Raw genomic sequence first — 20,741 nt, 5'->3', positions numbered from 1 at the left:
AGTATCCCGCTCTGGAGGTGGGAAAGGTCCTGTTGGTAACATGGTCATCTCTCCGGGGCATCTGTGCTGACTGTCCAGACCAGCCTGCACGGGCTGTGGGACCCGCTGCCCCGGAAGCGTTGTCCTGGGGCGCCTCGGTGGCCCGGCCATCACCTGGGAGCGCGCCGCCCTGGGGACACGGCCTGGAGCCACAGCCGGAGCTCCTGCTGCTGGAGGGGTCAGCGAGGAGGAACCAGGCTTCGTTTCAGTCTCCTTAGGGTCAAACTAGGGTTTTTGTTTTTAAGGGTATAGCATGGTCTGGAAATTTGGAATTTTGTTTTGCTTCACTTTAACTCAATATGATGTTGGCAATTTAACTTTCACAAAAATCAAGCTAGTTTGTTCCTTGTAAAGAGACTCTGCGTGCTGCCTGCGCAGTCAGTAGGAAGTGGCTCCAGCGTCGCCTGCATGCGCTGTGGCCAGAGGAACGGAGCCCCTGTCCCCCAGCTGGCACTGCCCTGGGCCCCCCCCCCCCCCCGCCCCGGGCACAGCCGGTGCAGTCAGTCCGTGCCACGCCCTGCTGTGCGGAGAGCTGCCCGGAGCCTCCGGTGGAGGGAGGTCACGTGCAGCTTGTTGGACACACAATACTGTTTGTTTGTTGGAACCTGAATATAGAAAGCAGATTTGGAAAATCTCTATTCAACATGTGTGTTTCATTTTCAAAAGACCATAAATAATGATTCCCCTTTTGTTTAAGAAAAGTAAATGCAGGCGATGATATTATACTTTATTTTTTCCTAATTAATTAATTTATTTTTCCTCTAGCATGAGCTTATAACTTTCATAGTCAGCACTCATTCATAAAGTACTTTTTAAAATCACTCGAACGGCCTTGCCCTAGCTGATTTGGCTCAGTGAATAGAGCGTCGGCTGCAGACTGAAGGGTCCCAGGTTCAGTTCCGGTCAAGGACACATGCCTGTATTGCAGGCTCGATCCCCGGGTGTGTAAGAGGTAGCCAGTCAATGATTCTCAATCATCATTGATGTTTCTATTTCTCCCTTCCTCTCTGAAATCAATAAAAATATATCTTAAAATCACTTGAAGTCCTAGTGTATGTCAGGCCCCATGCACTACATATCTATAATAATCTATAATAATAAAAGCATAATATGCGAATTAGACTGGACAAAGCCGGGGCTTCGAGGGAAGCCCGAGTCCTGGGTGCCTGCCCGGGGCCGGAGAGAAACCAGGCTCCCGGGTGCCAGAGGGAAGCCGGTGGCGGCAGCCGGGGGAAGGAAGGCCTACTCTTGCATGAATTTCGTGCATCGGGCCTCTAGTATCAGTTATAATGAAGGAACTTGTATTTCCTCCCATTCTTACCGATGAAGAAACTGAGGCCCTGAGAAGATAAGTGACTTGTCTGGGGCCGCACGGGCAGCAGTGCTGGGGCTGGGGCTCAAATCCAGACAGAATGACTGGCGGGCACGTCTTCGCCGCGCGTCTGCTCCTGTGGACATGTGTGACGCTTTGGGACGCAGACTTCTGTTTCTTTGGAGTTGCTATGATCTCCCAAGGTCAGTAATTTCCCCAAATTCCCCAAGTATCCTTACTCTTCATGCCCCGAGCCTGGGTCCCACCTTGTGCTCAGCTGTGGTGATAGGAAGTCCCCAAGGCCCTTGCACTCTAGGGCAGGACTCTGAGCACAGCTGTCCTGTTTTTAACCCCCTTTTTAAGAAAATGTTTCTAATTTTTGGTCAGAGCAATTGAATCTGTTTTTCTTTTGCAGTGTTCAGTATCTGTAATAAACATGTATATTTACATAAGAATAAAATCTTCAAAAAGTTCACGAACTATATCCTTCTAAATATTAATTAAATATATTCTTCTAAAGGTTTCTAAATGTTTCTTTTAAATCTGTCTCGTCAAGCTAGTAGTTCTAGTTTCGTGTGACTGGGAGAGGACAGGCTCGTGGATCGCGGGTCCGTGGCCATGCTGGGCTGAGTCGTTGTGGAAGGAAATGCGGGTTCTGACCCAGCCGTGGGCACGTTGTGTGAATTCCTGCTGCGGGTGGCGGTGTGGGGGCCACAGCGTGCCAGGCGGGCAGCGTGGTGGCTCTGCACCGGCGTGTCCTTGCCTCGGCACCATCTCGCCCTTGCTCACCGGTGGGCCAGAAGCAGCTGTCTTTGCTGTCTTGTTCTAAGACAGTGATTCCGACCTGTGCGCTGCGAGGTTTTAAAACAGGCTCCGCCACACTGGTCAGCAGGGGCACTGACCTCTTTCCCCTCGATTGTCTAATAAAAAATGACAACAATAGCCGTCGGGTATGAATGAATCAAAACTATACCCCTTTTTTTTTTGTCAGATGGGCAAGATAATTTTTTTTTTTCTGTGCCACAGAATTTTAGTAGTTTATGTGCCATGAGATGGAAAAGGCTAAAATCGCTGTGCTAAGAGTCAGGCCAGGATTCTCCCTGCTCAGGCTTGAAGAAGGGATGAGGGTCAGAGGGTGATGGTAATGGCATTAGTATCCCAAGGAGATGGGCGAGCTCCCGTGGATGTTGGGGTGAAGCACACGTGTGGGGGAGCAGACAGCGGGCCTCACGCCTCCCTGTGTGCCTGAGGGGTCCCACCGTGGCCACAGGGATCAGGGTGCTGCTAGCTCCCTTGGGCCTGGAGTCATTAAGCAACTCTGCTGCTTCAAGGAATTGGATTATGAACAGGGTTTTTAGGGAAAGGTAGAATTTATTTTTAAAAATTATTTTCTTTTTCTTTTTAAGGAGCTACCTTTGACATACAGAAATTTATGTGTTTAAGGTTTACAACTCCATGTTTTTATTTTTGTATACATTGTGGAAAAGATCGCTACAATCAAGCTAAATAAGTTATCCATCACCTCTACATAGTTACCCTTTTGTGTGTGTAGTGGGATTTAATTGAAGATGTATCCCGTTAGAAAGTTTCAAGCATATGAGAGGAAGTATTGTCACCAGCTACACGTTAGATCTCTGGAATGTATTCATTTCACACCCTCTCTCCCAAGCCCCTCCCCCAGGCCCCTCCCCCAGGCCCGGGCAGCCCCAGGCCACTCTGCTCCCCAGTTCCCTTTTCTAGACCCCGTGCATCTCAGTGAGATCCTGCCGTGTTCGTCTCAGAAAGGTGGGCTGGAATGTGGAAGCCACCTGGATGCCTTGTGGAGCTGGCAGAGGACATGGAAGGCAGCTCTGAGACGAGGCCCTGGCCCAGAGCGCTGGGCTGAGGATCTGGTGGGGAGGAGCCAGTCTTGGTGTGGGCAGAGGCAGATGAGCTCCCTGTGCTGCCTACCGCGAAGGCCTCCTCCGCATCCCGGAGGCCAGGCCCGCGCTCACTCGCGCACGCCGCCCTGGGACTGCACGTCTGTCTGTCGGGATTGTCCGTGGCCGGACCTGGGGTGATGGGTGACCTGGGTAGAATGTGAGTGTCAAGTTCCTGGGAGATGATGTTTGTTTCGTTTAGTTTTCAAATGCTAACCACTCACTGGACTTGTGACCTGGGGGAGTCACAGAACCTCACAACCTTTAGGTTTTCCGTTTTAAGTCAGTATCACAAACCCTGCCTTGCTTCCCTCAGAAATGTTGGGAACAAAAAGTAAAATAATAAGTGTAAAACCACTAGTTGGCATAGTTCCTGGCACATGACAGACAATTCAATACGATGTTCTCTTTCAGTGTCCCCAATACAGAGCGCGTTACCCTTCACTTGCCCCTGTTTCTCGACGCCTCATTCCCACACCGGTGTACAGGTGGGAGCTTTGCTGCCGCAGTGACCTCTTGGAGAAGTATAAATTACTGGAGAACGGTCCTGTGCTTTTTGCCTTTTCTGTCCGGGCTAACTTTGGCCAGGAGGGAATGGCCACAAGTTTTCGATGGTGGGTCTTGCATGGGCCCTTTCCTTCTTTCTATTTTTATTTCTAGCTTCTGTTTTTTATCTCTCTCTGCTGAAATGTTGACTCTGAACTGGTTTTCATTCTTGCTTCTTTGCCCAAAATTCAGGTAAGAGAAGGACAGTATTTTGTCAAGCAAAGCATTCATGAGTGTTCACCCGAGGGCATCCCCAGTGTGTGTGACGGCACACGTACAGCACGAGGGGCGAGGAGCACAGCACCACATTTGTCTGAGCAGAAGCCACGTGCAGCGTTGCTAGTAAAAGCACAGGAAAGCCTCCGTGTTTTTGAGCATGATTCTAGCCACGTTCTTTGGAGGCTTCAGAACTCGCCAGTCTCTTCCCAAGGCATGAAAAGGTGTGAATCTGGATTACTCTTAGAGGGAGTGGCTGGGCTGCCCCCTTATGAAGGCAATTGCAGAAAGCAGAGGGCTAGGTAGGTGCGCTAATAGTTCCCTTTGATTCCGTCATCCATGCATTTTCTGCTCTGGGAACTTGGGCCAATTTATTTATTTTCGGATACAATCTGGTCTTTCCTTAGCAAGGGGAAACGGGTTTGATGCACTCAAACTTAACACTTTAGACATTTCCTAATAAACTTGACTTCTGCTTTACTTCATGGCAACGCTCATGTTGCTGCAGCCATGCACGCCAGGCTGTGTCCTGTGGGCGCTCAGGAGCCTGATCCACTGGGGCTCGGGCCGCGCTGGGTGGAATCCCTCCGAGCCCTCAGGTGCCGGAGACCCGGCGGCCACTGGGCCTGGTGGCTCCGCAGCCTCGGGGACGAGGAGTGTGTTCTGGCGGGCAGGCGTGTGCTGCGGGCTTTCCCTGAGGAAGGGCTTCAAACAGACGTCCTGGCTGCTCAGCGCACATGCTCATTGCAGCTGATTTGGAAAGAGAATCAGATATCCTTTTTCTTTTCGTCTCATGCAGATTCCTAACCTTTACCTTCTTTGGTAGGAAGTGTTTCCTACGCAGATGCTTTATTTAACAAGTTATTCATGACTGCAAATGAATATGGGGCTGACTAGCCCCTTCTGCTTCCCAGGGCTGCTTTAGGGCAAGGACTTGTGGCGAGCAGAGCGCCTCCTCTTGTCCACAGCCTTCGGGTACCTCTGTGTCCACGTGTCCTGCAGTCGGTGTGCGGGTGGCGTGCGGTCCCTGGCGTGAGGGCTCTGGTGCTGGTGCCGGCGCCTGGCACAGAGCACGCACTTGGCCGTCCTTCAGTCCATCCTTCCAAACAGAGAAACATGTACCCTTTGTCATCTTTCCTCCCAAGCAAACACACCCTAGTCAATTGCTGACATTACGGAAAGCACATACACCACTTCAACCTTCCTGTGCGCACATCTTTGCGTTATTTGTTAAATTTTAAACAAAAGTGAAGACGCTGATGCAGCGATCACCACCCCGTGTGGCTTGCCATCCTGTCAGTAGGCCGTGGTCAAGCTGACGTGGAGGTAGCGGTGGGGTGGGCGGGGGTGAGGAGTGTGCAGTGGCCCAGGGGTTGGCAGGGTGCGTGTCGCAGCCCCGTCTCCTCACCCGCACCTGGGCTGGCGCTGCCGGCCTGTCTCCTTAGTAGGGGCAATGCCAGGGGGGCACTTGGACATCTGCATTTCCTGTTCCTTTTGATTTTAACTCCAACCCCTAATGTTGGAGGCTGTCAGGGCGGGGTTGTCTCTGCTCCAGTCAACTAGGTGAGCCTAGATATCATCTCAGATCCTTGTCTGCAAAGACTGCGGAGCAGGTGAGAAATCACCGTGAGGAATGCCCGGAGCAGAGGGCACTTTCTCCGCGGTTAGAGCTCCGAGCACGATGCTGCTGCCGGGAGTCTTTCCTTTGAGCTCACTGATGCAATCCAGCTTCTGAGGCTTTGCTGTCTGCCCCACCTGCTGCTGGGGTTGAGCCAAGTGAATCAACTGCAATGGATGCTCTGCCCCTTTCTATGCAGTGTCCCAGGATAACCAGGTGCTGTGTGTGCGTGTGTGTGCGCGCGCGCGCGTGTGTGTGTGTGCGCGCGTGTGTGTGTGTGTGTGTGTGTGTGTGTGTAGTAGTAGTAGTAGTAGTAGTAGTCGTCATATAAACATATATTTCCATTCTTGCTGGAGAGCTCACTGCCTTGGAACATTGTTGATTCTGTAAGAGCACTGTAGCCCTGTCAGGCACTGGAGCAATTCCTTTTTTAAGTGACCCACAAACCTTCTTTCCATCCTGCATGAAGTGAGTGCTATGTCCAGGCAAGAAGGCGGTGGGTTCTCAGGTCTGGCACAGAGCGATGGTCAGACCGAGCTGGGTATGAGAACTCGGGTGAAGATGGTTGCTCGTAGCAGGCTTGCACCACGATAGCAGGTTCGTTCAGAGGGAAAAGGCTCTGCAGAGGCAACCGAGGTGAATGGAGGCTGAGAACCAAACGAGAGGACACGACTCCCTCCCTCCTAAGCTCCTCACACGGCGTTTTATTGCTAGCTTTTCCTCCCCCCGCCCCCATGCACAGTGACTGCTGCTTAGCCTGCGAAATTACCTGAGAAACAGGTTTGATCTTGCGGGTGGGGAGAGTCCAGGAAAAGAAGTGAGAGGAAGGGGCTGACTCCCAGCAGCCTTTGAAGCTGGAAGCGGGACAAGTTCCCGGGCAGACAGGAAAGAGCCGCTGGCCACTCGCAGTGCCACCTGCACTGCCAGGGGTCGGGCACTCACCCCCGGCCGAGGAGCTTCACTCAGCTGCTGCAGATTAGCTGTAGGAGGACACACGTATTCAAAGTTTGCAACTAGTTTGAAATAGTTTCAGATAAAAGAACGCGTGGATATTATTTTGTTTTCCTATCTCGCTTCCTTTTCAGAAAATCAAAATGAGTTAGAGCTTTAAGAACGGCTCATTAGTATTGTCCTTGCATCTTAGCTAAATTCTGAAATTCTTTGGGGCAACTGATTGCAAGCTTTGTTTGTATAAAATTGTGTCCAGTGTGTCTTTGGGGAATCTCAGAAGACAGGGAGCAACCTGAGAGGAGGGTTGGCAAACACAGAAATTTGAATTCCATCTAATTTTAATGTCATAAAATGTTTCTCCTGTTATTATTTTCCCAGCTAGTTAAGCAAGCAGAAACCATTCTTATCTCATGAGCTGAACAAAAGCAGGTTCTAAGTTGGATTTGCTCCGCGGACCCGTGACCTTGCGCATGCAGTTAGTCATGTTTTTTGAAAGCCTCGATGTCAGTGCTAATCTCAGCCCTCATCTCCAGGTGTGTTAGATAAGAAATTGTATGAAAGTTTTCTGCCTTCTACTGGCTTTCTTTAAGTCTGTGTGCATGCTTATTCAAACCATGTTTTATGTCAACTTGTTGATGTTTCTTACAATATGATAAACATGTTTTTGAACACCAGCTACCTTGAAAAACGTGCTGAAACCTAGGGATTCCAGCCCCTAAAATATAAGCACCTGCCGTGAACTTGAGATGTGCATAGCTTGAAAGTTGTAAACATGCTTACTTGAAGCATAATTGGTAAATAACAGATGGCACTTCTTTAATAGGAATGTGACGGCACTGTGAAGAATAAAGCAAGCGAGGACCAATGGAATGGAAGGTGTGTCACAATATGCAGGTCCTCAGTGAGCGTAGCAGCCTGGCTGCCAACCAGCAGCAGGCTCCAGGCTCCGGCCTCCCTGTGGGCTGGGCCTGAGCTGGTGTCCAGGAGGTGCTGACCATAGGTGGCTCCCAGCTTTGAGCAGCAAGGGGCAGAGAGGAGAGCCCGGCGGGGCGGGAGCAGCCGGCCTCTGCCCGGCCTGGGAGCTCGCAGAGCCACTCACTTGAGCTTATCGAAGGGGAATCGGTGTGACCATGTGCAGCCCGCTGAGGGCCTGGCTCTCAGTCCCCTGCACTCTGTGACAGCCGTGAGCGGTCTTTCCTGTAACCCCAGCCCAGCGCTGAAACGCAGCGTCGCGTCGTGCAGTGCCTGGCAGTTGTCACGTCTGTTATGGAGGCGGTGTGGACTCAGCCCAGCCTGGGAGCTGCCCCCAGAGTAAAAGATGCCAGAGGTGGAATGGACGTGTCAGTTATGGACATCAGCAGCTGGTCTGGAACTTGAGTCGGGTGGATCCTTGCTTCCTAGAGGAGCACATTTGTCATTTGTTCATACTCTTCCTCTCTGTGTGTCTCTGCTGCTCTCGTTCCCTTCCTCTTGCACGTGCGCGCGTACACACACACACACACACACACACACACATCTCCACATGCCTCCTCAGTCTAAGTACAAAGGACCTGCCCTGGCTGGACTGGCTCAGTGGATAGAGTGTCAGCCTGTGGACTGAAGGGTTGAGGATTCGATTCCGGTCAAGGGCACAAGCCTCGGTTGCAGGTTCAATCCTTGCCCTGGTTGGGTAAGTGCAGGAGGCAACCAGTTGAAGTATCTCTCACATCAATGTTTCTCTCTCTGTGTCTCTCCTCCTCCCTTCCACTCTCTCTAAAAATCAATAGAAAAAATATCCATGTGAAGATTAACAATAAATTGGAGGCTGAGTCCACACTGCCTCCATACATACATACAAAGGACCTAATTTCATTTTCAAACAGGACTTCTTTTTAAAAATATATTTTTTTATTGATTTCAGAGAGGAGGAAATAGGGAGAAAGAGATAGAAACATCAATGATGAAAGAGAATCATTGATTGGCTGCCTCCTGCATGCCATACACGGGGACCGAGACCGCAACCCCAGCATGTGCCCTGACCAGGAATCGAACTGTGACCTGGTTCATAGGTCGATGCTCAACCACTGACCTACACCGGCCAGGCATATCTTTTTTTATACGCATCCATTTCAGGTGTAGAATCGTGTAATTCAGCCTCTGTACGCACTGCTAAGCGGTCGCCCTCAGAAGTCTGGTTACCCTCAGCACTGTGATTGCCCCTCTTGGCAGAAATCGCAATGCCTCAGGGACCTTTCTCCAGTTGCTGCTGAGATCCTGTATGAAAATAAGACAAGCGCATCCTCACTCCTTAGTTGTTTTTAAACAAATCTCTGCGGTTCAGGCTGTGAGTCGGAGATGAAAGACGTTGATCTGGTTTGATGCATAGCAGGTGACCGTGCTCAGGCAGGGGAAACCGTGGACACACTGGCCTGGTCTCCGCTGTGGCTTCCAGCGGAGGCCCCCTCGGTCCTGCTGAGTTGTCCACTGACCAGCAGCGCATATGACAGGAAGCATTTTGGACTTTTTACAAGGATACCCGACATTTGTATGATAACGCTCCGATATACTAGTAGTCTTGTACACGAAGGATTTATTTCTTTTCTTTTTTATGACAATTTAAAAGTTAGATTACATTGATTAATCTATCATGGAAATCAGGAAAACATCACCTGGTTGGTTTTTGCAGCACTTTATAGGTTCGAATAAATTATGTTTTAAAATGCTCGCTGAGCCCAGACAGTGTGGCTCAGTGGTTGAGTGTCGAACTACGAACCAGGAGGTCAGGGTTCAATTCCAGGTCAGGGCATATGCCCGGGTTGTAGGCTTGATCCCCAGTGTGGGGCGTGGAGAGGGCAGCCGATTGATGGTTATCTCTCATCATTGATGTTTCTACCTCTCTCTCCCTGTGCCTTCCTCTCTCTGAAATCAATAAAAACATTAAAAACAACAACTCCAGCTGAGCCGGAAGTAGATTGGGGTTGTAGTACGTCGCTCCCCCTGGGCCCCACGCCATGATCAGGCCAGGGAACTGTATGGAGGAATTCCGAGCAGACATGTCCAGGTGAGTAGTTCTCTGCACTGGTGTTGCCTCTCCATCCCAGGTGTTTGAAGCTATTTTACCTGTTTGCACTCTTTGAGGAGAAATTTGGAAGCTAATTTACACATCTCCATCTTATATCTTCTCTCTTCAGTAGTTTTACTAAAATTCCTCTTGTTTTTCTACAAGTTCCTAAGCCTTTCCTACCCTGGTTTCTCTCTCTGATTATCTTCTTTTGTAAGGCTCTGTGTGTGGGAATTCGTGGTGTGATTGTGGAAGTTTAGGCACCCATTTTGGGTCTGAAAAAGATAGACACATCAATGACTTTCCCCCCTTCAAACCAGCAAAGCAATGACAAGGATTCCAGAGCTACTTTTGAAATGTATGACCATTGCAGAGAGCAGCCCAGTCGGCATGTAGGTCTGAGGCCCACACTGTGCCTCCTTTGCTGAAGCACATGTATGAGAACATGCTCATACAAGAATTCCTTTTTTTCTGTATGTGTGCCTTTTTAAAAAAGACATTTACTATCATCCCTTTTGCTGAATGAGGAGTTGATTGTTAGATTCTCTAAAACGTATTTAAATAATTGAGGCCCGATGCACAAATTCATGCATGGGTGGGGTCCCTCAGCCTGGCCGGTGATTGGGGCCAATGGGGGGTTGGGGGACAGCCCACTGAGAGTGGGGGAGAGGGGCCGTGGGAGGTTGGCCAGCTGCGGGAGGTTGGCTGTGGGAGTGCACTGACCACCAAGGGGCAGCTCCTGCATTGAGCGTCTGCCCGCTGGTGGTCAGTGTGCATCATAGCAACTGGTCAGCCGGTTGTTCGGTCGCTTAGGCTTTTATATATATGGATGGAGTACCTGTTTTCTAAATATTTAGTGAAACATAGCAAGTTGCTTTAATGGAGATTTGTAACTGTGTGGAGTTGTCCTGACTGCTCCGTTTCCTTGTGAAACAGCGGTGACCTTTTTGCTGTCCCCACACAGCCTCTCGCTGTCATTCAGGCCCTGGCTGCTTCCCACTGGCAGCTGCTCAGGCTGTTGCTCCAGGAGCTCTGATGATCGCAATGAAAATACGTCCCAGTTCCCTTCCCAGGTGAAAGCCTCCGTGGAGCCTCCTGGGGAGCCGCTCAGGCGGCGCCTGGAAGGGGACTGTTTCCCTTACATGATGTACATGGAAGCTTCGCTCTGCCCACTTTTACACCTACACATGTGCTGAGCGTCTCCATGGAGACAAGGAGGCCGGAGTCCAGGGATGGTGTATCTCCCAGGAGACGGCAGGCAGGGCTCAGGCCCAGGCCCTGCAGGCAGCCCCCTCCCTGCGGCTCCACCAGGCGGCCTCCGCCCACTGCCCCTCTCCAGGCACCATAGCCGAGCTACCTCTGAGGGCTGACTGTGGTGAGCCTGGTAGGCGGAGGCCTCACCGACAGGAGGAGTGTGGTAGGCAGGAGGGCCCCATCTTTCCCCAGGTCTTTGCTTTGTGCCCACATATCATCTGTGCCTGTGTACCCCGGCCCCTGTGCCTCTTAGACACGAAGGCACCACTTACCCTCACAAAGTGCCCTCAGAGCCGGTTACGGTGGTACAGCGAGGAGCTTAATTTAGTCAGGTTGTCCTTCTAGGAAAAGCACTACTTCTGCTGATTCACCAATTTCATGGGCCCACTCATGAACCATGATCCTGGCACTCATTTTCCCTCTCCTGAGTTTGATGCACGGGAACCTCCTTCCATACCACCTCACCTTTCTCCCCCCACCACGTCGCTATAGCTCTTTAAAGTGGAAATCATTATCTTCTTACTAGAGGCCCGGTGCATGAATTTGTGCACCTCGGCCTGGCCTGCGGGATTGGGCCGAAACCAGCTCTCTGACATCCCCCAAGGGGTCCCGGATTGCGAGAGGGCACAGGCCAGGCCGAGGGACCCCACTGGTGCACAATCAGGGCCAGGAAGGGACGCGGGAGGTTGGCCAACTGGGGAGGGATTGCGGGAGGGCTCCAGGATATGTCTAGCCCATCTCACTCAGTCCTGATTGGCTGGATCCCAGCAGCAAGCTAACCTACCAGTCAGAGTGTCTGCCCCCTGGTGGTCAGTGTATGTCATAGCAAGCAGTTGAGCGGCCTTAGCATATCCTACCTAATAATAGACAAATATGCAAATTGACCATGCCTCCGACACGCCCACAAGCCACACCCACCATCCAATCAGAGCGAGCATGCAAATTAACCCAAACCAAGATGGCTACAGCCACAGAGAGCAAGGTTTCCTAGGTAACAGAGGAAGCCAAGCTTTCCGCCTGCCCTTGCCAAGTCTAAGCCTCCACTCAAGCTACAAAGTTTCAATTATAGAAGGTAAACAAATTCAAACAAATGTCGGCAGAATGGAGCTTGAGAGAGCAGGCCAGGGTTGCCGCCAGCAACAGGGAAAGCAAAGCTTTCTGCACACCCTGGCCGGGCCCACCCGCTTAAGGCAACAAAGTTTCAATTATAACCCCAACACAAATGGCTGCTGGCCTCGGAGGGAGCCCCAGGCTTGGCTCCGCTCCAGGCTACAAAGTTTCAATTGTAGAAGGAAAATAAATTCCAGATACCAGGGCCTCCGCTTGCGTTGCCAGGGGGCGTGGCCGGCCTGCAAACCACCACAGGCCCCTCGCTCAGGCCACCCCACGCCCCAAGGGAACCCCCACCTGATCCAGAACACCCTTCAGGGCAAACAAGCTGGCCCCCACCCATGCACCAGGCCTCTATCCTATCTAATAAAAGAGTAATATACAGATTGATCATCACTGCAACACACAATATAGCTGCCCCCATGTGGACACAAGATGGCCACCACAAGATGGCCAGCAGGAGAGGGCAGTTCAGAGGCACCCGGCCTGCAAGGGAGGGCAGTTGAGAAGGACCAGGCCTGCAAAAGGGAGGGCAGTTGGAGGTGATCAACCCTGCAGGAGAGGGCAGTTAGGGGTGACCAGGCCGGCAGAGGAGGGAAGTTGGGGGCAAACAGGCTGGCAGCAGAGTGGTTAGGGGGTGATCAGGCTGGCAGGCAGAAGTGGTTAGGGGCAATCAGGAAGGCAGGCAGGCAAGCAGTTGGGAGCCAGCAGTCCTGAATTGTGAGAGGGATGTCCAACTGCCCATTTAGGCCTGATCCCGGGATTGGGCCTAAACGGGCAGTCGGACATCCCTTGAGGGATCCCATATTGGAGAGGGTACAGGCTGGGCTAAGGGACAACCCCCCTCCGTGCATGAATTTCGTGCACCGGGCCTCTAGTCATTACCATATTATGCTTTGGTTGGTTGAATGGACGATTGGACACTTAGCATATTAGGCTTTTATTATCTATATACTAATAAAAGGGTAATATGCTAATTAGACTGGGTGACTGGACATCTTTCAGATGTACAACTTCCTTCTGGACCAGGCCGGCAGGGAGCAGTTGGGGGGCAACCAGGCCAGCAGGGGGGCAGTTAGGGAGTGATCAGGCAGGCAGGCAAGTGGTTAGGAGCCAGTGGTCCCGGATTGCGAGAGGGATGACCGACTGCCGATTTAGGCCCGATTTCTGTGGGATCAGGCCTAAAACAGCAGTTGGACATCCCCCAAGAAGTCCCTGATTGGAGAGGGTGCAAGCTGGGCTGAGTGATCCCCCCCCCTTAATTTATGCATGGGCCTCTAGTCCTATATAATAAACGGCCAGCCACCATAGTGTAACGACCGGAATGACCAGAGACCAGAACCACCATGGCCCCTTACAGGGCTGGCCCAGCCCCCCAGCAAGCAGTTAGGGGTGATCAGGTAGGCAGGCAAGTGGTTAGGGATAATCAGGTAGGCAGACCAGCGGTTAGGGGTGATCAGGTAGGTAGACCAGTGGTTAGGGGTCATCAGGTAGGCAGGCAAGTGGTTAGGGGTGATCCAGTAGGCAGGCCAGCAGGTAGAGCAATCAGGTAGGCAGACAGCCCCTTGCAGGGCTGGCCCCGCCCCCAAGCAAAGAAAGAGGGAGGCCCAGGCCATCGGCCGGCAACTCTGTGGCAGGTGTGCAGCAGGCCAGCGATCGCCCTGCAGAAGGATGCCCAGGCCAGCCAAGCCATTGCACCCCACGCCTGTCGCCTGAGAGGGAGGCGACTGGTGGCAGGGGAGGGGGGCAGCGCTGCACAGATGGAAAGCCGTGGCAGCGGCAGGGGTAGGGCCAGCTGCCTGCAGCTGGGGGAAGGAAAGCCCCGATAGGCCCTGATCTCAGTCCAGGCCTAGGGACCCTACCCGAGGGGTCCCGGATTGTGAGAGTGTTCAGGCTGGGCTGATGCACCCCCCCCCCCCGAATGCATGAATTTTCGTGCACCGGGCCTCTAGAATAGGATATAAGTCCATTGTGCACAATGTAGACTCTAGTTTCAGACCTTTTGTACGATGACCAGGTACACTGTGTGTGTGTCTTCCTCAAGGCACACGTAATAGTCTTACTGGTGAAGTCACTGGGAAATCTTGTTCCTCTCTCAACTCTGAGCACCTCCTTTAGTGAACATTCTCAACACCTTCCATGTGCACACTCCTGGTTCTCAGCTAATTGACTGAAGTAAAACATCGCTTCTCATGTGATTTTCTCACTCAGAGTCTCCAAACGTCAGTCATCTGGTCTTGACCCTGCTGCTGGGTGTGGTTGGCTGGTACTCTTAGTAAATTCTTTGACAGAAAATGTCCCCAGGAGGATTTACCAGTGATACTTTTTTTTTCTTTTCTTTTCTTTTTTTTTTTTTGAACTTTTTAAAAAGATGGGTCTTAATGTACAGAAAATCCTAATATATAAAAAGCCAGGGGCCATCATGACCTAAACAACCAGACAGATGACCAAACAGCAGGCTGCGTGGGGCAACCAGGCTGGCAGGAACATTAGTGAGGGACGACCGAACGACTGAACAGCAGGCTGTGTGGGGCGACCAGGCTGGCAGGGGGGTTAGTGAGGAATGACCGAACAACTGAACAGCAGGCTGCGTGGGGCAACCAGGTTGGCAGAAGGGCAGTTGGGGGCGACCAGGCCGGAAGCGGGGGCAGTAAGGAGTGACCAGGCTGGCGGGGGACAGTTAGGGGTGACCATGCCATTGGGGGGTGCCATTGGGGGCAACCAGGCCGATGGGGGGGGGTTAGTTGGGGGCAATCAGGCAGGCAGGCAGGTGACAGTTAGGAGCTAGCAGTCCTGGATTGTGAGAGGGATGTCTGACTGCTGGTTTAGGCCCGATCCCTGGAATTGTGCCTAAACCAGCAGTCGGACATCCCCCGAGGGGTCCCGGATTGGAGAGGTTGCAGGCTGGGCTGAGGGGACCTGCGCCCCCCCCCCCGCCCTGCCCCCATGCACGAATTTCATACACTGGACCTCTAGTATAGTCAATAATATTGTACTTACTTTGCACAGTGATGGGTGGTGACTGGGCATAGCATGGTGACACACTGTAAGTGTATAAATGTAGCACCACTATGCCGTGTGCCTGAAGCCAGTATAGTGTTGTATGGCAACTGTCCTTTAAACAGAACAGGGTGGTCAGTTATACACTCTGCACTTCAGAGGACTCTCTTGTTTTCCTTTTGCTTTACCTCCAACTCATATCACTGCTGTAGTTACTGCCTTTAAATAAACACCCTCCTATGGATGAAGCCATAGACAGTCGTTTGTAGGAGACACAACCAGCTTTGTTCACAGGTACAGGATGTACCCTTTAAGTTGACTTAGAGGTCAAATGTGAAAAGTCCTCCCCTTACACAGTCCACCGAGGCCTCCATTAGTTGAGCTCACCTGTTAGGCTTCCTTCCCAAGTAACGTTATCCACTGTGCATGCGCCACGTAACTCCTCCTCTGTTTTGGACTCAGAGGAGGTCAAAGTGTTCCTTTCACCTTCAGTTCCCAGGCTCTCCCAAGAAGAGTTGGAGGAGGGGAAGGTGCCTTGTCTTGGACGTTTCTGTCTTTGCCAGGTGCTTCCCAGCTGCTCCCTGCCATCCTCCCTCAACATTCTCATCTTCCGTGTTCCACGTTTCGTGTTTGATTTTTGGTGGGAATAAAATGTCTGCTTAGGTGGATTGCTATGCCTAAAGAACTCTGTGAAACTGACTAAACCTAAGAAAATGTAAACAAATTCAGGAATGTTTTTCAACTTAGATGGGTGGAAAGTTTTGTTTGCCTTTCCATTTGCCTGGAATTGGGAAAGTCGGCATCTTGTTCTCTCCTGCCACCCCCCCCCCTCCCCATATATTTTTATTTATTTCAGAGAGAAAGGGAGAGAGAGAGAGAATCATCAATAATGACAGAGAACCATTGATTGGCTGCCTCCTGCATGGCCCCTAGTGGGGATTGAGCCCGCAACCTGGGCATGTGCCGTTGACCGGAATTGAACCTTCAGTCCGCAGGCTGACGCTCTATCCACTGAGCCAAACTGGCCAGGGCGGGATCTCGTCCTTAAGTTCCCTCGTGGAGTCCGCGGTGCAGGCTGCTCTGACCTGTGGTAACGGAGACCTGTCTCTTCCACTTTTCCTTGCAGGCTCTTCAGGTGGCAAGACAGCTCCTTCTTCAGCAGCAGCAGCAAGTTAGTGGCATCAAGTCTCCCAAGAGGAATGACAAGCAGCCAGCCCTGCAGGTAACCGTTCTTTTTTAAAGTACCTGGGTATGTGCCCTGAGCGGGAATCAAACCCGCAACCTTTCAGTATACCGGACAGCGTGCAAACAACTGAGCCACGCAGGCGAGGGCCAGGTAGCGCTTCTTTTAAAAGTAAATGACGTTATCCACGTGGACAGCCACCAGCCAGGGTCTGTGGTGAGAAGGGCAGGCATGTTAGCGGGCCCTCTGTGCAGGTGCCGCTGGTTCCCAGCGGAGTGTGACGTTGTCGGGAAAGGTGTGTTCAACCCAAACGTGGTGGTGTTGGGTGAGACCTGCTGGTGTCGGTATTGTAGGCCGATGCGTGGAGGCTGGGGCGGTGCTTGGGCGCTCGCCATGAGAGAGGGTCATGGTGCTCAGATACGTCACCACGTTCTCTGTCGACAGTTCTAGACGGTCACGGTCCCTCATGATGGGGTGCACGCATACCTCCTTCAGTGCGGGGCGGGTTCCCAGGGGACGGGGCAGTGTCTGGAGGCACGTTTAGTTTCACAGCTGGGGGGCGTTAGTGCGCCTGACGCTCTGTGCGTGGGAAGCAGAAGCAGGGTGCGGCTGGACAGCCCGCATTGCTCAGAAAAGTCCCCCACAACCCTTCAGCCCAGACGTCAGCAGTTCCAGGACTGTTACTGGGACTGAGAGGCTGTCGTAGTTTTAATACGCCTGGTCGAGGATGTCACATATACTTGTTTCTTGAGTGGATGTGTTCCGCATACCTCTGAATTATTCATAAAAAGTGGTGAGCAGTTTTTATGTAAAGATACCAAGAAATATTGTTTTAGTGACTTCTCCTTCCTGGCACAATGTAGAAAGGGATTGCAGAGTAGAAGGAGTGAGTTTATACAAGTTCGATTTTGGTTTTCTATCGGAGTAGATAGAACATTTTAATAGAAACTTCAAAGAGCCTTGACTCGGGATTGACACTCCCGTCTGGAAAGGGTGGTGCAGGCCGAGGCGCCGCTGCTGCCAGAGCTGAGGGTGGGCGTCCCAGCGTGGGTCTGAGTGCGTTTCCCACACTGGACACTTTGGGACAGAATCTGCTGATGGGCAGAGCTCGGTGCTAAATCATTGGATCACGTGGTTAACCCAGATTCTAGACTCTTCTCAGATCAGAGCAAACCATGGCCCAGTGCACATTCCCTGGCAGCAGCCACACTGACCGCGGGCAGCCACCCTCCTGCGCCCCCTTGGGAAAGCATGGCCGTCGAGGGGAAGCTCGGCGCCGTGGTGGCACTGCCGGGACGGTGGTCACGTTGTTTACCAGCCTTCCCAAAGCACCTCCTTGGTAGAGCCTCGTGAGCCCACCTGCTGCTCGGGACGTTTTAACGAGTGCAGAGCCGGGGTCCCGTCCAGGTGCCCGCAGGGCTGTTGCGCAGAGGCCTGCGGGCAGCTCTGGAGGACGGACTGGGACTGCGCTGACCTTTCAGCTGGGAGCCTGTTTCTCAAGATTCAAATAAGCTGAAAGGATCAGACTGAACAGTCTCCGCAGTCAGACTGGGACTTGGTTTCAGAGGTCAGCAGCGGAGGCCACCTGTGATTCGGAGCAGAGCCCTTGCTGGGTGTAGTGAGCACGGGACCTGCAGACAGGATTCGTTAAAATGCTAATGTATTCACGCGCACGGGGCGTGAGCCCGGCCGTCACTCAGTGGTCCCGGTGACTGCCCGCTCTCCTTGCCGTCCTCTGGGAGCTCGCACAGCCTGAAAATCACGGACTCATCAGCCCTCCAGCGTGTCGGGGAATCTCTCTTATTGGGGGTGGACACCGGGCAGTGGAGCTGTGTTTAGAGACTTAAGGAAACAGCGCGCACGCGTCCGGGCTGCTGGGCGCTGCTCGCAGTGTGAACACCATTTGTCACTCTTTATACTAGACTTATTTTCCCTCATGCTTGCTTTTTAAGAAAACCTACAGATGGCATTTTTAGGTAACTTCTTTTCCAAGATGAATGAAGTTCCTTCAGGGCTAAATATATGAAGTCAGGTTTCAGGGGGTTCCTTTGGAGCTCTGTTCTTGTTGCCTGTTGTAATGTTTTAGCTACAGAACAGTAGGATAGAGCTCCGTTTTTCTTGGCAAGGACAGTGTCAAAGCCACATTTGCTGAGCACTTCACTCTGTGAGTGTGGGGCCAGGGGCCGTCTTGATGCTGGCTTTGCTAATGAAGATGTTTACGTCGCTCCCTACCCTCGGTGGGAGACTTGACAAGCAGAGAATTTAGATCAGCTTTAGCAATTGATTGGGGGGAAAGAGGTGTGTGTGTGTGTGTGTGTGTGTGTGTGTGTGTTGTGTGCACGTGCATGTGCGCAGCATGGAGGACGGCTCCTCAGCAGCCTGGTGTGGTCATGTGGATTCACTGAGCTTTATTAGGTCGGCAGGCCTTGCACAGCCAGGCAGAAATGACTAGCCCAGGTCCCATGTAGGTTATGCCGTTATGAAAATACATATGTGGGCTCCGGGACTCACAGAAGGGGTAACCTATGCATGTAAACATGCCTGGCATGCCTCGCGGCGGCTCAGCCCCAGGGCTCTGGACTGAACGGGAGCCCTTCAGTGAGTCTCAGCGCTGTTCCTTGCTGACCTCCTTGCCTTCATTGCTAGAGACCTATTTTCACAAACGTCAACCTTCTGCATGGAGGAGGGCTGCACATGGAAGAAGAATTTGATCTGCTGATAGCTTGAGGAGAAAGAAAGCAACCCAAATCCCCAAATACACTGTGACTCATATTTTAAGCATATCTCACACTTCCCTGCTCTAGGCTTGGCAGCGCTCCCCAGCTTCACGGCTGGTGATACAAACAAAGGAAAATGGAAAGTTAGAGGAGCGCTATGTGGTTACTCGATAGAGAGCACAGAATGTAGTCAAACATCACCAATTTGAACTAATTTCAGGGAGATCAGAGTAAAGAGAGAATCATGTTCTTTGCTACGCATATTGAACAAAATCTGAGCTACCACATTCTTGGGTGACATTGTGGTTTATAGAGAGGACTGATTGAGTATAGATACTGCTTCCCAAGTTCTTTAAAAATACTCTACTTACTAGCCTAAATAGCCTGTTATTTTAGTCTTTAATTTGCTTTGCCAATTTTTCATGAATGATACAAATGAAAACTGGCCTCATCTTAAATTCAGAATCAGAATGATCTGAGTTAATTACATGCAACTTGGTGGACATTTCGCAAACAGCTGCAGCGTGGGGGACGTCTTAGACACCCACAGATCCGAGACTGTGGGAGACACAGAGCCTGCCTTCAGAATGCTTATGAGTTGTAAAAAATTAACAAGTTTTTGCTGCAAAAAGAAAATTATATGTAAGTAAAAATAGTAGGCTTACTTTTATAAATATTTATCTACTTCTGAAGATTGCTTAAACAGTGAAATAAATGCTTAATAGTGCAGGTGTGCTCGTAAGCTGAAAATGTGGAACTTTACTGGCTGAAGATTAATTTGTGAGTAGATGAGCAATTTTATTGATCAGATTTTGGAACTTTGACCACCATTTCTGGGTAGTAATTCATTTCGGTTCTTTAAGCATTTAGTTGTTGGCATGCGTACGTAAACTGGAAGGAAGACAAATGACACATTTTCTCCTAGGAAAGGAAAGTGCATGTGGGTTCTGGCAGCATGGCGGTGGGAGAGAAAGTCACCCTGTGTGAGCTTGCGTGGGAAGCTGACAGGCTTCAGGCCATCACCGAAGCATTTGCATTTGCACCCGTCACATGGGAGGTTTCCCTGTGCCTGCCCCTCCCTTCCAAGGCCAGGTCAGGGGGCTCGGGCCCCGAAGCTGGCCCGGGAGCGCCACTGGCGGCTCAGGATGGATGAGGACACCGGCTCTCCCTGAGGCGGCGCACAGACCACGCTCAGCAGGTGTTCTTAGCATGATTTGCAGTTATGTAAACATGCTTTAGGCGGCATCTTCGCTCTGCATGGATGCCACATAGAATCTTAGCACCTCCCATCATTCCCGTGGGAATAAATTGGTAAGAGGAAACCTTTTAAGAAAACCACAATTTTATGCTGTAGGTAGTAATATGGAATAGTTTTGGAATACTGACCCTTAAAAAATATCCCTATGCAATGAATTAATAAAGTGGATAGTTCAGGACAAGGAGCCAAATACTTTTTAAAATGTGTAGAATTAACATTGTCTACAGGTGGCAACCCCGCCATTAAATTGGTATGAAGTGTTGAAATTTCAGTACCTTTATCACTTGACCTTGGAGAATCCCAAAACTCTAAAAAGTACGTCTTGATAAGAGACAATGCAGTAGAAATGATATTTAGATACAGTCATTAAATCTTTCAGACCACACGCCCAATCAAACCGAGACAGGCACAGGGCCCTCCTCCTGGACAAGCCCTCACACAGAATCCTGCGTCCAGTGATGAGGGTTTCACGGACCTCAAGAAGCCCATCTTGTTGCCCGGGTTTAATATCTTCGCTTTAAGATTTTTTTTTCTAAAATAACGTTTTGTCCTTGCCTCCCTCCAAAAGCCTGAATGTG

The 20,741-nt window shown here is 51.2% G+C and overlaps 1 protein-coding gene across 10 annotated transcripts in view; it reads left to right on the top strand.

The window, feature by feature from the left end:
• Nucleotides 1-20,741, top strand: part of FOXP1 (forkhead box P1) — a 559,948-nt gene that overhangs the window by 406,681 nt on the left and 132,526 nt on the right. For all 10 annotated transcript variants that reach the window (XM_079795272.1, XM_079795273.1, XM_079795270.1 and 7 more), the window contains one exon: nucleotides 16,132-16,227. In XM_079795272.1, coding sequence (XP_079651398.1) covers nucleotides 16,132-16,227 — 96 coding nt within the window. The remainder of the gene's footprint in view (nucleotides 1-16,131; nucleotides 16,228-20,741) is intronic.

This window comes from Cnephaeus nilssonii, assembly GCF_951640355.1.
Source record: "Cnephaeus nilssonii genome assembly, chromosome: 17".
Lineage (NCBI taxonomy): Eukaryota > Metazoa > Chordata > Mammalia > Chiroptera > Vespertilionidae > Cnephaeus > Cnephaeus nilssonii.
Note: the sequence above shows the minus strand (reverse complement) of the source record. Positions and strands in the feature narration are given on the sequence as shown.